This window comes from Geotrypetes seraphini, chromosome 10 (assembly GCF_902459505.1).
Source record: "Geotrypetes seraphini chromosome 10, aGeoSer1.1, whole genome shotgun sequence".
Classification (NCBI taxonomy): domain Eukaryota; kingdom Metazoa; phylum Chordata; class Amphibia; order Gymnophiona; family Dermophiidae; genus Geotrypetes; species Geotrypetes seraphini.
In genome coordinates, this window is record NC_047093.1 from 120,992,823 (window position 1) to 121,012,906 (window position 20,084).

Sequence of the window (20,084 nt, forward strand, 5' to 3'; positions counted from 1 at the left end):
ATATTCACCTTGGGTCCACAAAAGCCATATGGTTTATCTAATTTCTGCCTCCAAACCAATGGCCAAGACTCAACAATCCTTTGATCTCTCCAATTAATTTACAGTGTGTACCCCATGTTTTCTTGTATTCTGATAGTGTTTTTGATAGGAAAGCATAGCACAAGCACTGAGGATCTCCGAAGGAGAAGAAGTGGATGTAGAGACTGAACAGTTGGTGTGAATAGGCAAACTGGATATGCCGTATGTTCTATAATCAGCAGCAAATTTCAACTACAAATCCCTCTAAACTGTTTTATAGACCACTTCTACTCCCCAAGCATCCTGCAGGAAATCAGTGCTCTGGCAGCAGAGTGGCACAGACAGCACAGTGCCTGGTGGATCTCCAGTTTATACCTTCGAAGGCGGCAATGTGAGTACAAATCATGGTAAATATCCCCTCCCCCCCCCCCTCAACATACATACACACACCACCCAGCAACAGGATGGAGACAGATCTCAGTCATTCCTACTTCAACACCCCCATCATCAACACAAGTTGCACAAGCTGGGGAAATGCTCATAGTCTAATATGAAATCTCCAGGGTTTGTAAAAAATTGGGGTCCAATTTCTTGCCTCTGAATCTTTTGCAACCCAGGCCCCCCTGGTACCAGAGTGTGAAAAGCTGAGAACCACAAAAGTATCTACACCATCCAGCCCAAATTATAAACCCCTTTAACATTTGGAAGACATTCTTCACATATATATATATATATATCTATATATACACACCATATATGTATATGTATGTATCAATCTTTCCTTCTCTCTCTATATATATAATGTATATATCCATACATAAATTCTGTTCAGCATAACTACCCTCCACTCCTAAATAGGAGACAAGATGCAGTAGTATTTAAAAGCCCTTATAGACGCCACACAGGTGCATTCAAGAAATGAGGGGAGTCTCCAAACCCTCAACAAATCATTGTGTACGCTCCTGACATCATGAAAGTGGGGGGTCACTGACGGAAGTGACTGATCCACACCCTTCACCTGGTCTGAGGTGAACTGTGAGACCAGAGGGGCACAGAGAAAGAACAGATACATGCACAGAACCTGCTATAGAGATCCACTAGCCAGTCTATCAAGGTGTGAACAGAAGGGTTTACCTCAAGAAACAGAGGCAGCTGTCACTAAGCTCAACATCTCTCCTTTCTTTCATGTTCCTTCATCAATATGATCTTCAAATAAATGAAATGGAGCACGCGTGACAGAGGAGGTACACGGATGGGAGAAAGGTCAACAACCAGACAGCAGAGCACTGCCATAGATTAGCATGTACCCAAGAGAGAAAGCACAGCTAGAAGTCAATGAGTATGAGAGAGAGAGACAGCAGGGGTAGGTGCGTACCAGAGAGAGAACAGTGAATGCATCTCAGACAGTGATCAGAGTCAGAAGGGAGCAGAGAAAGGAGGTGCTGCTTCCATCTATAAACTTGTCTTGGAAGGAGGCTGTTACTCTGCACTCAAAATCCTGAGTTCCTCTGCCCCATTTTACATTCTGGCAGCTAGAAAGAATTTGGAAGGGACGAGGAACAAACAGCCTCACCAGCGAACACCACCCATACACCTAATATAACAGCAGCCTGAGGGTGTCAAAAGCAGAATAAACCTTACCAAGTGCAGCTGGTCCAAAGCCGTCCATGTCTCTGTAGCCTTTTGAGTCTGGAGAAAGGGAGTGGGAGTTACATGCTTCATGACAGTATGAAAAGAGATGATGGGTCAGATATTGTATGTGTGATATTAGAAGGGGAGATGGGTAAAAAGTCCCTCTTCTATGTGTAATATTAGAGAAGGAAGGGGGTGGTTCAGAATCCTTCTTGTAACATGTGGTATTGCAAGGGCAGATGGATGAGAAGTTTCTCCTGTAAGTGTGATATAGAAAGAGGAGGAGAAAAGGGTCAGAAATCCCTTGTGTATATACGTATATTACAGGAAGAGGGTGTTGGATCAGAAGTCCCTCTTGCAAGAATGATATTCTGGTGGGGCGGGGATGGACCAAAAGTCCCTCTTGTATGTATGATATTAGGAGAGAAGGATGATAAGTCTCTCTTGCATATATGCTATTAAAGGAGGAGAAATGGGTCAAAAGTCCCTTTTGTATGTAAGATATTAGAAGGGGAGATGTGTCTGAAGCCCCTCTTGTATGTACGAGGGTTGATTCATAAGTCATGGCAATTATTGGTTTTCTCTCGAAAATGCGCCAACACTGGAAACCTAATATGTATGACATGTACTTCTAAATGTTGCCACCAGATGAGAGATGAGTGCAGCGGTCTCTGGTAGGGGAGAAGTATAAAACATGACATTTGAAATCATCGTTTTATTATGACAACATGAAGAACAAAATACAAGTACAAACTGTTTAACTGTTAACATCCTTCAAAGTAGCCTCCCAGGTTGTCCGTGAATGCACAGTATTACAAGTCACTTCTGCAATACGGGAGAAACGTCCAGAATGGTTGCACAATGCCACAATCCTACATGACAAAGCTTTGAAGGATGTTAACAGTTAAACATAAGTCCACAACACAAAGAAGGTGGTGGGTGTGGGGGGGAGGGGCGGGGTTGTCACCAGACAAAAAACGTCTACAACCAAAAGTGGGAACAATGCCGTATAAGGACATGATCTACATTTCGGCACATATAGACTTCCTCAGGAGTCCAGGTTTTCACTACATAGCTCATACAGAAATGAAATTCATGGCAGTAGCAACTTTTTTTAATCACCGGAATCGGCATCAGTCCAAACTCTGCTCCACGAAAAGACTATCCCAGATCCCCACTGAAATCAGCATCGGAATAGTAGGTCAGCCATTGTAAATAACAAAACTGTCAAATCAGAATTACAAGCTATATTATATTATATTATTTACTATATTATTTGGAATGTCAATGAGGAAGAAAAGTCAAATTTCATCAAAAAATAATAAGCTATTACTTATGACAGGAGTTGCCATTCAACAAATTACATTTAATTGGAAAAATTGGAGTAGATTAAATTACAGTTTCTGGTGGAATTCTCTATGTCATATATAAGATGGAAAGAATGTTAGCCACACAGAAGGTTTGGGGACCATTAATAGATTACTGTAATGAGTAAATTTCATTTTCCCCTTATTGGTACAATTACAAAGTATGGGGTGGGGGGAGGGATTTCTTATCTTGTATTAAATGTTTAGTTTAATAGAATAAATATATATATTAGAGTACATGATGTACAGAATTATATGAAAGAATAGGGGTGGGAGGGAATTGATTATGATAGACAATCAAGTGATATTGTATGTGTTCAAATGTTGTTTTCTGACACACTTGTTATAAGATGTAAAAATGAATAAAGAATTAAGCCAAAGAATTACAACTCCCATGTGGAAAGAGCCAGTGTGCTTGGTTTAGTGAAACAACTAACATTTTGTACTTGTTTGTTAATAAAACGATGATTTCAAATGTCATGCTTTTTGCTTCTCGCTTACACTCATCTCTCATATGGTGGCAACATTAAGAAGTAGATGTCACACACGGTAAAGGCTTTCTTATGATGAGATAATGTGTAAATGTTATTACCTGCTTAAGCTTTCATGCGATAGATTTTTTTGATTTGTATGAGATGGTTTTTGAAGAGCAAAGTGTTCTTCCCTTTAGGCTTTATTGAACATCTATGTAATGTCCAATCTTAAGTATGTTTTTTATGTAAACCGTATAGGCCTTATAAGGTATATACATTTTTAAAATAAATAATTTCCAGTGTCGGTGCATTTTTTGAGAGAAAATTTTTTTCCACTATAAATTATGCATCAACCCTTTTATGATATTAAAAGAGGGGAGATGGGTCTTGTACATTTGATATTACAGAAAGATCCATCAATAATTTCTTCTGTCTGTATGATATTCTAGGGGGGGGGAGGTGCTAAATCTTTGTGTATCTGCAGGAAGGATAGGGAATGAGTCTGTAGTCCCTTTAATATCTATGATATTTTGGGAGCAGGCACTGTAAGAAGACTCTTGTGTAGTATTTCTAGTAATCTGGTTCATAAAGCCACTCGAAAGGACAGGGGACCGGAAATGTCTCCCACACAGTCGTACTGACAGAAATGCAGTTCTCAGCCCTTTAAGTAAAAGTGCCACACTCTGCCATACCACTGCAGACTTCCTCTCTCCCTAGGGAAAGGGCACGTGTCCTTTTCACTTTGTCAAACCCTCACCCTCTGGTTTGAGTTCATCCCTTCAGCAGCCCAGGAAGAACACACTCGCCACTGTCATTCTACCCTCCTCATTTGTCTAATCGTCTATCTTTGCAATTTTGAGCTCTGGGGGTGTATTCTCTTGAGCAGTCTCTGTGCTTTGTTGAGCACTCTTCACATGTTTGAGTAGTCTTTTCATGCATGTATGGGTGATCCCACTGCGTTCCTTGGAGCTCTCTCTCTTCTCATGGTCATAAACTTTGTCTTCCCTGTATCTTGGCCTCTCTTTATCCTTCCGTGTCTCCTTCCTCTCCCTACAGATATGAGCAGTCTCCTCTCTATTCGTTTGCTCTTTTTCTTTGGAAACATGAGCAGTCTCTTCCTGCTCTCTCACCTAGCACATACGAGCAGTCTCTTTTTGAGAGGTCACTCTTTAGCGCTCACTCCTGCATTCTTCAGTGTTTCCCTCTCAATCCCCGTCTCATTCCCTGTTCCTCTGCCTCCCTCCCACTGACAGCTTGCTGAACACATGACATTGTGTCTTTTTCCCACTTTCCCAACTTGTGCGTTGCTCAAAGAAGATGGTGGATGACGTCAGGGATTATCACTGATAATAGGGATGACGTCAGGAGGCAGAGTGTCCCTCTCCCCAGCATGTGACAGTCAGGTCCCATTGCAATACCCCGGCCTCGCCCTTTCCTTTGCTCACAGGCTGGTGACGTAATCCGTCATTAAAATTCTGCATTTTTGTAATATTTAGTATCATTGCATGTCTTGTTATGTAATGTGAAGTTTTTTTTTCCTAATATACATGCTGAATGGCACCCCCTGCTCTGCAACACACCACGGTCACCATTTCTTAGGTCCTGAGGGGGGAAGAGGAATTCCTTTGGCAGTTGGACATCTTCCTAATCACCTCTCCAGGAAGAACTTCAGTGCACGTTCAATGTTCATGCGGTGACCTACACGGGTCACTCCCAAATCTATATAATCTTCCTTGGTCAGGGATGGAAGGTGACTGCCATCTATCTCATTCTCCAAAAAGTGCTGACGATGCTCCCCCAAGTTCAAATATTCCAACCAATCAGCCACATCAAACTTTGTCCAGAAGGGAAGGGGCTTAGAAGTGAATGCCTTCTCTGTGGGTGGTGGCAAAAAGTGTGTGGGTGACAGAGAGCGTGACCCAGAGGGAAACATGGGGAAGGGATCGCCAGCAGCTGTGGGAGACCCACGTAGATCAAACACCCCAGTATACACTGGGGCAGAAGGTAAAATGGGGAGGGAGGAAGGGCGAGGCGTAGGGCTTATCTTCTGCTCTGTGGAGAGGGTTGAAGGACTGGGCGCTCGCCTCAGTGCAGGACGGATGTCAAAGTCCACGCTCTTAGGATGTTTTGGGATCTGCTGTGGAGATTTGGGCCAGTTGTGGTACAAACTGCTTACAGGTTTTGATGAAATCAAGGAGACTGAAGAATCGTCTGCCATCCTAAGAGAAATGAAAACCAATCAGGATCTACAATCACAGCTCCTCACACTCAATTTGTGATCCTCTGAGGTTCTAAACTCACACCTCTTCTACCTCAATCTATGACCTTCAATCTATGAACCTCAATTTGTGACCCTCAATCTGTGACCCTCTGAGGATCTACAATCACACCTCTTTTACCTCAATCTATGACCCTCAGTCTATGACCTTCAATATGTGACCCTCTGAGGATCTACAATCACACCTCCTCCAATCTGTGACCCACTGAGAATTTACAGTCAAATAGCCTCTTCCTCAATCTGTGACACTGTCACACCTCTCCCTCAAACTATGACCCTCTGAGGATCCACAGACACACCTCATCTCCCTCAATCTGTGACTTCCTGAAGATCCACAGTCAAACCTCCTCTCCCTCAATCTTTGAGGATCTACAATCACACCACTTCTTCCAATCTGTGACCCACTGAGAATTCACAGTCAAATAGCCTCTCCCTCAATCTGTGACCCTCTGAAGATCCACAATCACACCTCCTCTCCCTAAATCTATGACTCTCTAAGGATCCCCAGACCCACAACTTCTCTCTCTTTCTCTCTCTCTGACATGAAGATCTTCAGGCACACACCTTCCTTCTGCATGAATGACTGGAAATCCCCCTCTCTCTCTTCTCAACCTGAGTGTAGTGCACCAGATATATAGATAAGTCTTCCCAGCCCACACATACTATTTTAGAACCTGACATGTGACAGCTACCTGTGTCTCTGCAAGGAGCTAGGTCTGTCCACACTGAAGGAGACTGCTGACTCTGCTGGTCTGGACCATGACATGCCACTCATCTGCTGAAGCTTGGAGCTGAGCTCATTCATGATGCTAGACTTCATGTTAGATACTGGAGACATCTTTCCTTGGGGACATTCCTCCCAGGACAGTGTTGGGGACTTCCGTTGGGCCTCTTTTGAAGGCTCTGGAGGAGTACACAGTGAAGACCCCTGAGATGGGGTAAGAGTGTAGACATTGTCTGTGCAGGGTGCTATAGAAATGGTGCAGTTGGTGGCAGTAGTAGGATCCCTGAGTAGTCCTGGGGCCCTGCTTGGGAATGTTCTGGATCGAATCTTGGTCTGAAATGGTGCCTTATCTGTCCCAAAAGCTTGCCCATCCAGATAGGTGATATAGGTGTCCAGCAATTCTGTCCCTTCAGTTGAAAGGCCAGACATGCTAGACAGAGTAGAGACGCTGCTAATCGTCTCAAGGTGGTGGTCACTACTGCTTCGGCTGTCAATCTCCTCAATCCCAGAGTCTGTCACTGTCTCCACAGGATCACAGGCGGGAATCTGGATGGCCGACACCACAGATGAAAAGTTGACATGAGGTTCTTTTGGTTCAGGGGCAACCTGGGTCAGAGTGGCCACTTCACTGTCATAGGATGTCAGGCTTGAAGTTGTAGAATCTAAGGTGGGAGTAATGCCGGTGTCGAATGATGGAGGTACAGGAGCAGGCAGTGTGTTTCCTCCTGTTGCTGCACTCGGTGGAGATTCTGGTTTATCAAAGCTATTTGAGAACTCTAAGGGAGGGGGAAGAGGCTCCGTGAAGAGAAAATCATCATCGGCATCAATAGAAGGTGCTGGGGGAGGAAGAACTAGGAGAGGAAGGCCATTGGCCTCTTTGCCAGGCTGGTTGGGGTCAGAATTTGTGTTAGAGAAGGAAGGATGGGCGACTGCAGAAGAAAGTCTACCTTCCTTCCTGTCATGCTTCCCAGTTGAGTTCCTCTCATCTCCCCTCTCCTCCGTCTCCTCTATGAAGCGCACATGCAATTCTGCCTTCTCGCTCTCCTCCCCCTTTTTCTCCCAGGTTCGTCCTTGATCCACACCACGCAGCAGCATTAAATTTGATGGCTCATGCCTATGGGTCTCTTCTGACTTTTTCTCTATACAAGACTTGGTGTCCATCTCTTTGCCCTGGTCTAGCCCTGCTCCCCAGAGCTTCCGAGCAGAGCTTCCAGAGAACTCTGAGGGAGATCTGCATGATTCACTGAAACATGGTGATGAGGGCCGAGACTTCCTCTCTTCCACGTCATTCCGGCTTTGCTGCTGGGACTCCTTCAGTGCCCTCTCTCTGGCTGCTAGTGCAAGACCCAGGGGTGAACTAGGGGCCAAGATCTTTCCAGTCAAAGGATGTATCAAGTTACCGGTCACAATCCCTGCAGGACGTGCCTGGAGATGTGGTAAAAATGTGGAACCTACCGTGCTAAAGGCACTAGTGGTACTGGAGCCAGACACCTTGCCAGTTTTGGGCTGGTTAGAATACCCACCGCTAAGCTCAATATTGCTAGGTAACCCAAAGTTGGATGGGACATTAAGGTGCATATACGGTTCACTAGCAAACATGCCCTCATCAATGGATTTTGAGTGTTGGAGCCTTGGCAGTGGTACAGATACAGCATCCGTCTCATCGGCCATGTCAGTGGACAAAAAGAGGGCTGATTTCCTACGGGCTTCACTGTACCACTCTCGGTCTCGACGAGCAGCGCCAACAAGGGCCGCACCAAACTGGCTGGTGAAATCTATGCCCTCGTGCAATTCCAAGGAGGGGATGGGGTCTGACTGGTTCTCGGCCTCCATGCTGCTCCCTTGGCTACTCCGGCCGCTGCTGCTTGTGGATGGGGCTTTGATAATGATGGTGGGGATGGGGATAGAGTTCTTCTCCTGTGACTTTGCCTGCTGCTTGTCCTCCACCTTGATCTGCTTAATCAGTTGCCCTTTCCGACGCATTGCTTTGGCGGGCACATACATGGCCGTGCTGGCTGACCTTCCAGGAAGGTTGACGTAACGGAGCTCCTGGGGCTGTCCCCTCCAGCCTCTTGCATTGGGCTGAGAAACTGCATTCATGTGTGCACGACCATCTGCTCCAGGCTCCGAATCCCGGCGGTAAAATGGTGCCTTTTCCCGCTGCCTGGGCTGCCTTCTTGCTTGATGTTCATACAAGTCACTCTCTTGGCGAGAGGCAGTGTTATATACCTTAGCTTCAGAGCTGGCGTTAAAAGCAGACCGCACACTTGGGTTCACACGGGCAGAGTTAAGGCTTGAATTCAAGGGTGGCTCTGGGGGAGATGTTGTTGGAGGAGGTGGGATGTCTTCAGAGCCCGGCACAGAGAGACTGCGACTAAACTTCACAGAAGGAGTCGCTAGGAAGGGCTTCTCATCGTCTACTGAGCCTGCAAGAAAGAGAGAGAGATTCTAGAGACACATCCATGTGATAGAAATGAAGCACCAAGGTTTGGGAGAATGATGGTAGCTAGCAAAACTATTTTAATTTCATTTCACCTAGAAGGGTGGTATATCAAAAGCTGTTAATAAATAAAATTAACAAGCTGATCAGAGGAGTCTTCCTCTGGGAAACCATTTGAGGTAATGGGCAATTCTCAAACCCATTTCCAGGTAAATTACATGCATTATTCATAAATGAACAGGCTTCTGGGGGCTCAGATCAGAGTGGGGATCTCACTGTGAAACTAGGCACATGGGAGGTATTTCTATAAGGAGTTGCATGCAAGGATGTGCATAAATGCTGCTATTTTTAGCCACTTATACTCATAAATAATCATCTCACTACATGCTATTCTGTAAGCACACAATTTCAGTAAGCATATATTTTGCAGGTAGGCGTTCACATGTGCAGAGTATTGAGAAGGTGCAAATAACACAAACTTAAATGTGAACATTTACTCAAGTGCTCACATCTAAACTCATGCGTGTATAACACAAACTTAAATGTGAACATTTACCCAAGTGCTCACATCTAAACTCATGCGTGTATACAAATCCAATTTCATTAGTGCTTGATGAAGGAAAGTAACCACCTACTTTCTTTTATAAAATAGGATGCCAATAAATGTCTACTTTTCTTTATAAAATAGGATTCCCATAGACGCCTACTTTCCTTTGTAGGATAGGATTCCAATAGGCGCCTACTTTCCTTTGTAGGATAGGATTACCATAGACGTCTACTTTCCTTTATAGGATAGGATCCCAATAGACTCCTACTTTCCTTTATAGGATAGGATTCCAATAGATGCCTACTTTTCTTTAGAGGATAAGATTCCAATAGACGCCTACTTTCCTTTATAGGATAGGTTTCCAATGGATGCCTACTTTCCTTTATAGGATAGGATTCTAATAGATGCCTAGTTTCCTTTATAGGATAGGATTCCAATGAGTTTCCTTTATAGGATAGGATTCCAATAGTTGCCTACTTTCCTTTATAGGATAGGATTCCAATAGACGCCTACTTTCCTTTATAAGAAAGGATTCCAATAGACGCCTACTTTCCTTTATAGGATAGGATTCCAATAGACGCCTATTTTCTTTTATAGGATAGGATTCCAATAGACGCCTATTTTCTTTTATAGGATAGGATTCCAATAGACGCCTACTTTCCTTTATAGGATAGGATTCCAATAGACACCTAAGTGCCTAAATATGGCACCTCTTTACAGAATTGATGCATTCTTTTGGCTGGAACAAGATCCCCCCAGAGAAAAGTAGGTGCCAGTGTCTGCAAGGATTTTTTTCTATCACCAGTGAATGCCTTTGTGTAACCTTATTGAATTCACCCATGGCCCTGGCATCAACGCAGGTAACTTAAACCGTACCCTCACATAGGTTATCATTAGCACTGTTTATAAGAGTGAAGAGCCCAATCACTGGCTCCAAAATTCAGAATGGAGCTAGGATGACCTTTTCAGGTCAGGCAAGGTCACATGTATGGATGTCTCAGACCTGTAAGCAGGTTCACGCCTCCCTTCGGCTGGCCTGGCTGTACCTTACCAATTGATCTCTGACGCAGCATCAGCGTTTGAGAAGGACTGGAGGACAGGTATGAGGGCCTCTCATAGACTGACTTTGGACTCTGAGATGCTGCCCCTAGCCGATGCTTGTCAAAACTTGGCTAGACAGAAACAAAGCAGAGAAAAGGAAGACAGTCAGAGGTCTATTCAGATAAACTCAAGTTCTCTAAGCTGTGTTCCCTGAGACCTATTTTACATGCTACTGTATTCCACATAGACAGTGGCATAGCGAGGGTAGGAGGAGCCATGGGCAGTGGCACTCCCCCCACCCTATACTTTTTCCGCACACCCCACACCACTTAAAATCTTTCCCAGGGCAGGCAGCTTCTCCAGCTGGCATTGGCTTTCCCTATGATGTCACTTCCTGGCCCTGTGACCCGGAAATGATTTCAGAGGGGAGCCAGACCAGAGTGAGCAGCAAGTCAGACAAGTTGATCATGCTGGCGAAGACCTAAAGAGGTAGAGGGGTGGGAGGGCGGGAGCGTGGAATGGTACCAGTGCTCTCACCAAGATGGCACCTGCCACTCCCCCACTTCCAATGCCACTGCACACAGAGCACCTATACCAGCTTAGGTCAGTCACATTATATCCCACAGCATATTCACCACAATTACAGTTTAATTGTGCCAGGTTGATACTCAGAGAAATTTTTCTAGAAATTCTCAACAGTTAGAGACCATCGGAATTTCAGGTAGGGTGTGGAATTGGTTTCTAGGGTTCTTGAAAAATAGATCTTACCAGGTAGTCAGTGCTGGACAATACTCTACCAGATGGGTAAATGAAAGTGGAGTCCCTCAGGGTTCACCACTTTCTCCAACTTTATTTAATGTTTACTTAGCACCTTTATGTTATTTATTACATAGTTTACAAGTAAAATTTTATGTTTACGTAGATGACATTTCAATACTTATCCCTTTAACCAAATTCACTTCAGAAGTGTTAAATTACATAGCTTTTATTCATACGCAAGTGGAAACTTGGACATCTACATTTAGATTGAAATTAAATCCAGGTAAATCAAAATTCTTTCTAGCTAGTCCTAATGAAAAAATTACTGAAACAACTCTACTTTTAAACGGTCAATCTTATTCGATATCCCCTACGCTGAAATTTTTAGGGGTTATTTTAGATCGGTCTTTATCTTTTAAGGCTCATACAGATTCACTGGTTAAGAGATGTTTTATTGTCCTCTGGAAGCCGAGTACTATTAGGAAATATTTTGACTTTATATCATTTAAAATCCTAGTTCAATCTTCAATCCTTTCAATATTGGATTACTGTAATGTTATTTATCTGGGATTGTATAAAATAACCACTAGCCAAAAAAACATGATCATATCAGTGTATATTATCAAAAGCTTTACTGGCTACCGTTTGAGGCTCGAGTGTTATTTAAATTTAGATGCATTTGTTTTAAAGTTTTATTTGGCTTAGCACCAGCTTACCTCATTTCTCATTTTCATTTTTTTTAAGAAAACTATCCGTAGATCTGGTTAGTTTTATTTTCCTTCAGCAAATGCATGTCGTTACAAAAAATTCTTGGATAGGACCTTAGCATTCCAAGCAGGATTAATGAATTCATGTTTGAATCTTCTTATCTCTCCATTTCTTACCTATCAATTTCGAAAAGATCTTAAAACCCACTTATTTAAACAATATAATATACGTTATTGACTTTTTATATTATCATGTTGTCATTATGTCCTCTTTTTTTTTATTAGTGCTTATTTTAGTCTACATCGTGTTATCCTTATTCATCAGTTTTAATGCCTGTATTAGTTACTTAGAATTTTATTAGGTATGATGTTAGTTTTTATTATATTGTATGCTGTGTATCTAATTGTGTAAACTGCTATGAACTGCTGATTAGGCGGTATATAAAAATAAATTATTATTATTATTATTATATTATTAGTTAGGGCTGGTATATGAGTCATTTAGGGGAAGATTCTCAAAACTTCATGGTAAAATCCGATGGGCTGCTACTCAGCTCGCTATTGTAACGATTTCAAAAAGGCGAGTCATTCTCAAAAGACCCCGCATGCAAATGAGGTTTGCGGATGTTCACTTGAGATGAGTCGCTGGTGGTAGTGATCAGTACATGCGCAGAATACACCCACATATTAAAAAAAACAAAAACAAATCGATGACTGCAGCAGGAGAGATGCCCACTGTCTCCCACCGCACTCGCTCAATCCCTCGACTTTACCCCCACTGCAGCAGGAGGGATGCCCACTTCCTCCCAACATTGCCTAACATTTCCCCCCCAACAACTCCCACCTTGCCCTCAATGATTCCCCCCCTCCAGCTACCTTATTCAGGAAGTTTGTCTGGAGGGAAACCTACCCCGCTCCAGCTAGCAGGCCTGCCTCTTACAAAATGGCGGGCCTTCCCAGTGCATTTTGGGATTCGCTATGGAGGGGCCTAAGGCTCTGATTGGCCCAAGTTGCTTAAGGTCGCTGCAACAGCAGAAGGGAGTGGACAACTCTCCCACTGCCAAGGGTGGGTGTCTGGAGGTTATGCGATGCGGCAGGAGAAAGTGGGCATCTCTCCTGCTGATCTTCGATTTGGGGTTTGTTTGTTTTTTTAAATTTGCATGGTGGAGGGGATCTGAGCGCTCAGGCACTGATCAGAAAGTATGGCTAAGACAGCTCAAATCTGTCAGTAAATTTTGGCTGCAAATGTGGCACAACAAGGTTAGGGAATTGCCCAGAGTGATCCTTTTGCTACCATTTTAATATTCATGACCTCGTTGTATTAAATTTGCATGGCAGTATCGGAGACTGCCAGGAAACTCGGAAAAGACCACAGTAAGCTGTTTTGATAATCCACCATTAAAATACATGCAAGTTACACTAGATGGAACCGGTTTAGTGAGCACATTAAAGGCAGATTTTAGTTTTGAAAATCTTCCTGTGAATAGTTAAAAGCAGTGAATCTCAGTGTAATGTCCTCTGCTGCCCCTCATGATCCTGAGCCTGTCACTTAACTCCCCATTCACTATGTAAGTACTTTGGAGAGCAGTGCTTAGGTGATACGAGTTGTGTACGTTCGGTGTCTGTTTCCAGAGTACTGCTTAGGTGTACATATGTTCACTTCTGCTTATGCACCCAACAGATACAAAAATATTACTGACTGCCCTTAAAATGCTATTTTATGTTCAAATCCATTACAATTACCCCCTCATAGACCAAAGAAGCATTCAACTAGCGTTCTCTGGTTTGTAAGGTTTGCGCGAGATCCAGTAAGTTGTGGCCATAAAAAGCGTTCCCTCCTGAAGAAGCAATGGTGGACGAAACTCGAGTGGGGGGGGGGGGGGGGGTTGACTCAACAGGACCGCAGTTTTACTCACATTCAGAAATTATTCACATTTATGTTTGATTTCACCAGAGAGGTTGCCGAAATAGCAAATAGCGCCAAGCTATCCGGATAAGTGAACTATGACTTTCTCCGATAGACAAGCATGGTAATGCAGCCCCACTTGAAGGTGAAATCCCTGGACTGAGCCTGCGCCGTGGAAACTTTCCTCTAGTACAGTAGATTTATTTATTTTTTTAACCTACTGAGCATGTGCAGCCACCTTGCCTGTGTAGCTCCACCCCCAAGTTTGACAGTTCTTTTTTCCATCCCAACTAAACAGGTCGTTCTCTCCCCTCTGCCTTGCCTGACTAACCACAAAAACACTATATAATAATTGACATCACTCTCAAAATCAACTTCAATACCTCAGAGGTTCTTCCGCTAGGATCATCTTTAAATTTAAAAAAAAAAACCCAAAAGAACTTTTCAAACCGGACTTTCCTCACAGAACGGAACTTCTTCACAATTACCAGCGTACCGCGATTATTGATACTTCAATTGCGGTAACTGTTTTCCTTAAAATCAGCGGTTTACATACTGCGAAGTTGGGCTGATGGATTTGAGCTTTATCCCGGCTGCACTTACCGCCACTGGTGCTGGAAGCTCGCCGAGGCTGCTTACGTCTGTCGTGCCTCCTCTCCCTCAGGGCTCTCAACAGCACCGCCGGGGGCAGGCAAGTCTTCCTTGCTGCAGCCGTCTGACAAAAAGAAGACGGCTGCAGCGGGAACTTCAAAAAAGAAAGCAACAAAGGCTGAAAGAACTGCCTCTTTGCCAGTTTCCACAGCAAGCAAAGGTTCTACATTACAGCCGGTGTCTGTGCCTCTCAGGAGTGAAGCTCAGCAGGCAGTTGGCTCTCAACATGTCTTCCAGAGCTACTGACATGCAGCATGCTAGTTTGTTTCCAAGTCAAGAAAGAGGGCTGTTTCTCCTCCCACAGTGGCTGAGGGAATTTCCTCACCTAAACAGCCAGCTCTGTCACAGATTCCATCCACAGCTGTATCTCAAACCCCTATGGGGACTCTTCAGGATTTCTTCTCACTGTTACAGGATTTCATAAGAGACAGATCCTCTCTTCCTCAAAACAGCACTCCTTCTCCAGCACTTTCAATGATAGTTCAGCCTCTTCAGACCGACCAGTGTCAGTCTTCAGACGTCTGTTGTCCAGACCCTCTTGGTGATCCACTGAATCTTCTCTGGTCCCCTCATACGTCGCTCTGTCCTTCTCCTCAACAACAATCTTCTCCTTCACATGACTGGGTCGATTCTCCTGATGCCACCACAGCAGCTGCGGATCCTCCCTCCCCTATTCAGCCTACGCTGCAACCAGACCAAGGGGATGACTACTCATATCCTAAATTTCTCCAAAAGGTCTCCAACCTTCTTAGCCTTTCTCAAGCAGTCACTCCAGCAGATAAGAAGGATTTCCAGGCGATCCTGCAGTCTTGTAAAACTCCTTCAAAGGGCATGGTGTCGCTCCCAGTGCATCAGATTCTTCAAGACCTACAATTAGCTAATTGGAAAAAAACCCAGTCTGTCTCTACTTTCTCCAGATGTCTGGAGGCAAAATATAAGGTTGAGCAGGCACCTGATCACGATGTACAATAACTTCCACACCACTCCATGGTAACAGAGTCAGCCATCCACAAGGCCAAATCTTCAAAAAGCCAGTTCAACTCACCTCCAGGGAAGGATCACCGCTTCCTCGACTCAATCGGACGTAAGGTCTACCAAGTTCCAGAACAGCAGCGGTAGCAATTGTGGTTCATCGCTCAGCATGGCTCAAAGCCTCAGACCTCAGGTTGGATCTACATGATAGATTGGTGAGTAAGTTAAAGCTACAGTCTCATAACTTAAAGAAGATTCTACAGCTATGCGAGAGCTGTCTGCAGATGCTCAAGATAATCTACAATCTTACCGTAAGTCTTCCTCTTCTTTACAATTCCAGAAATCATACCATCAACAATTCTTCCAGCAATATTACCCTAGGAGGCGTTTTACTCCCTACTCTCGCCCTCCTCCATTACGGAATCAATCTTTTCCAGTGTCACAGAAACAGAGCCCTCGAGACCTTAAGCAACAGTCAACGACTCAGCTACCCCCACTCAAAACTACTCCTAGTTTTGACCTTCTTCCACCACAGACCAGTGAGTCCTATCATCTTTCAAGGCTATTCACTCAATTTCCAGCCTCGTCACATCAATTCCCACCTTCCTCCACCGTCCAAAATCCCACATCATCACATTCCGCAGCTGACCAGAGAGGTTGCATCATTGCTACAGAACAACGCAATAGAGGAAGTACCTCACCACGAACAGTTCCAAGGGTTCTATTCCAAATTCTTTCTCATTCCCAAGAAGACACAAGGTCTCCGACCTATCCTCGACCTTCGTCCATTGAATTTTATTTTCTCATATCAGAAAAGTTTTGCATGATCTCTCTGTCAACAATCTTTCCTCTGATCAGCCAGAACGATTGGTTAGCCACCCTGGATCTCAAAGATGCATATACACATATCCAGATTCATCCTGCCCACTGGAAATTCCTCAGATTCATGTGTCTCAACAAACATTACCAGTACAAGGTTTTGCCTTTCGGCCTCTCATCAGCACCACGCGTTTTCACAAAATGTCTAGCAGTGGAAGCAGCCGACCTCCGGAAACGACATCACATTATCTTGACGACTGGCTCCTAGTAGCTCACTCCAAGGAACAGCTCTTGCTGACCATTCAAGACACAGTGCATTCTCTCCAAGAGCTAAGTTTTCTCATCAATTTCAAAAAAATCACACCTACAACCTGTACATTGCCTCACGTATATAGGCGCCCGACTCGACACTCTCACTGCACGAGCTTATCTGTCAGAAGACCATCATCAAACAATCATCACTCTGGCACATCAAATGCAACAAATTTCCGCTCTTTCAGCACGCGACATATTGCATCTCTTGGGCCACATGGCGGCATCTCTTCCTCTAGTGCCACATGTCAGACTGCACATGCGTCCTCTGCAATGGCATCTCAAACTCAACTGGAATCAACATTCCCAGTCTCTGCACACCTTGATCCTGCTTTCAAGCAAAGTAAAAGAATCCCTATCCTGGTGGATTCAGTCTCCAGCCCTCAAACAAGGATGCCCATTCCAGCCTCCACCTCCTCTTCTCACCATGACTACAGATGCCTCCAACAAGGGATGGGGAGCTCATCTTGGTCACCTTCAGACTCAAGGGATCTGGTCAGAAAAGGAATTTCGCTTCCACATCAACCTACTAGAACTTCGGGCAATTTATTATGCCCTCAGAGCATTCAGCAAGTATGTGCACAATACACGCCTGTTAATTCAAACAGACAACCAGGTCGCCATGTTATATCTGAACAAACAAGGGGGTTCCGGATCCTGGCCCCTTTGCAGAGAGGCTCATAGTCTCTGGACTTTTGCTCTTTCCCTCTCTACAGAGATACAAGCAGTCTACATTCCAGGGAAAATGAATGTCATTGCAGATTCCCTCGGTCGAAAGCTCGACCCTCATGAGTGGACCTTAAACAGGGAGGTACTACAATCCATTTTTCACCACTGGGATACTCCTGTACTGGATCTCTTTGCCACCGCAAACAATGCTCAGTGTGTCCAGTATTGCTCCCTATGACCAGCTCCTCATGCAGTCGCCAGAGACGCTTTTTCAATTCGATGGACTTCCAATCTGTTGTACGTGTTTCCTCCAAACCCTCTCATTTCCAAAGTTCTCCAAAAGACCATCTGAGACAAAGCTCACCTGATTCTCATAGCGCCTCGGTGGCCCAGACATATCTAGTATCCCATCCTTCTGGACCTACTGGTTGCACACCCAATCCCTTTAGGGGATCATCAATCTCTTTTGTTCCAACAGGACACTCAACTACTCCATCCCAATCTTCACAGCTTACATCTCACAGCCTACAGATTGAGTGGGCAATCCTCGTGGATGTTCCAGTCTCATCAGCAGTAAAAACCATACTTCTTGCAGCTAGAAAACCATCTACCAGAAAGTCATATCAGTTGAAATGGAAACGGTTTTCCAGCTGGGCAGGATCGCAGGATCAAGATCTATTCCGCTGCCCTGTAGATCATATCCTGACTTACTTACTGCATTTATCAAATACTGGTCTTAAGATCAACTCTGTACGTCTTCACCTTTCAGCTATATCAGCCTACCACCATTTTTTGGAGAGGAAGCCTCTTTCTCAAAATCCTCTGGTTTCCCGATTTTTGAGAGGTCTTAACAACCTCCAGCCTCCTCTTCGTACGCCTGGGATCTCAATATTGTTTTGGACCAGCTGATGAAGGATCCCTTTGAGCCCTTGGGATCCGCTACACTACAGTTCCTCACATGGAAAACGGCTTTTTTAGTGGCCCTTACTTCCGCTAGAAGAGTTAGTGAACTGCAGGCTCTGGTTATTTATGAGCCATATCTTCAATTTTTTCCTGATAAGGTGCTTCTTCGGACACATCCAAAGTTTCTTCCAAAAGTAGTCACGGATTTTCACATCAATCAATCCTTTTCTTTGCCATCATTTTTTCCTCCTCCACATGAGACCTCATTGGAGCAAACTCTTCATACACTGGACTGCAAAAGAGCCATGCTTTACTACCTGGACAGGACTGCTGCTATCCATACCACCAATCAATTATTTGTTTCCCTTAATGCAGCTACTCAAGGACATGCAGTTTTTAAACGAACTATATCGTCTTGGATTGCTAATTGCATCTCTTTTGCTTATCAGAAAGCTTCCATGTCTCCTCCGAGTCACATTGGGGCTCATCAAGTACGAGTAATAGCTTCCTCAGTAGCGAGCTTACGAGCAGTTCCCATACAAGATATCTGCAAAGCAGCAACTTGGTCTTCAGTTCATACGTTTACCAAGCATTATTGTTTGGACAAGAGTTCAACACAAGACATTCAGTTTGGACAGTCTGTTCTTTGCAATTTGTTTCTACTGTCAAATTAACTTAATAAAATAAATAAATAAAATTTTGACTTGCCTCCTCCCATTTTCTTGTTAAGGCTAGTGACTCACCTTCAAGTGGGGCTGCATTACCCTGCTTGTCTATCGGAGAAAGCAAAGTTGCTTACCTGTAACAGGTTTTCTCCGTAGACAGCAGGGGAATGCAGCCACACTTGCCCACCCTCCATCCCAGCAGATCAACTTATTTCTGAGCTAGAGACATACTGTCAAACTCGGGGGTGGAGCTACACAGGCAAGGTGGCTGCCCATGCTCAGTAGGTTTAAAAAAAAAAAATCTACTGTACTAGGGGAGAGTTTCCACGGCGAAGGTGCAGGCTCAGTCCAGGGACTTCACCTTCAAGTGTGGCTGCATTCCCCTGCTGTCTACGGAGAACACCTGTTACAGGTAAGCAGCTTTTCTATATTTTCACACTGATAGTGAATTTCATATATAACAAATAGGGCGGTTTGGGACAGTGAAACGCTATGATGGTCCCAAAGGCAACCAATGTGACGTTGATTCACCTGTTTATTTGGTTGAGGGTCTGAGCACTTCACTATATTATTTAATATATTTATGAATTATTATAAGAGTTCTGTGATTAAATTTGATGAATGCCTTTATAAGAACAGATTGTGCTATTTTGCAGCAGAAACAGCCTTCTGTGAATGGCCTTCAGTGCTGTCTCGGTTTCCATACCTCAGGGGGGTAGAAGTTCTTTGTAGCGCTTCGAGATTTAGCCACAGACGCCACACTCCCGGCACCACTTCCCTCGTTCACTCCGATGGTTTGCTGAGCGGCTGCAAGAATTTCATCCAGTTTATCTTTAAAGACAAGAAAAGGGTTAATGTAAGGATCTCTGCGATTAAAGAGAACAGGCCTATACCAGCAATGCTACATCCACTCTTCCAGCTGCCCATGCTGCCAGTGCGAGAAACACAAAAGGCAACGTTTTTCAGAAGCAGCGCTAAACCCTCACACATGTATTCCATGATCATAGATTGAACCATGGGGGCCATTCTATAACTGGAGCCTTGTAATTTGGTGCCCAGAGGGTGTGCCATAGGCGCGTATTCTATAATAGAACCTAGATTCCAGTATGGAATAGCAGCATCACAGGCTATCAAGACATGCACTTATGCTAGCCATAGAGCTAGTGTAACTCTGCATGCTGACAGCAGCAGAGATGTGCAT

General features: G+C 44.2%; 1 protein-coding gene across 1 annotated transcript in view; it reads right to left on the reverse strand.

Moving 5' to 3' along the window:
- Window positions 1-3,043: 3,043 nt before the first annotated feature.
- Window positions 3,044-20,084, reverse strand: part of SHANK1 (SH3 and multiple ankyrin repeat domains 1) — a 94,938-nt gene continuing 77,897 nt past the window's right edge. The window contains exons 19-22 of the mRNA XM_033961279.1: window positions 19,590-19,714; window positions 10,531-10,651; window positions 6,461-8,918; window positions 3,044-5,709 (exon numbers count right to left, since the gene is read on the reverse strand). Coding sequence (XP_033817170.1) covers window positions 5,139-5,709; window positions 6,461-8,918; window positions 10,531-10,651; window positions 19,590-19,714 — 3,275 coding nt within the window. The 3' untranslated portion in view covers window positions 3,044-5,138. The remainder of the gene's footprint in view (window positions 5,710-6,460; window positions 8,919-10,530; window positions 10,652-19,589; window positions 19,715-20,084) is intronic.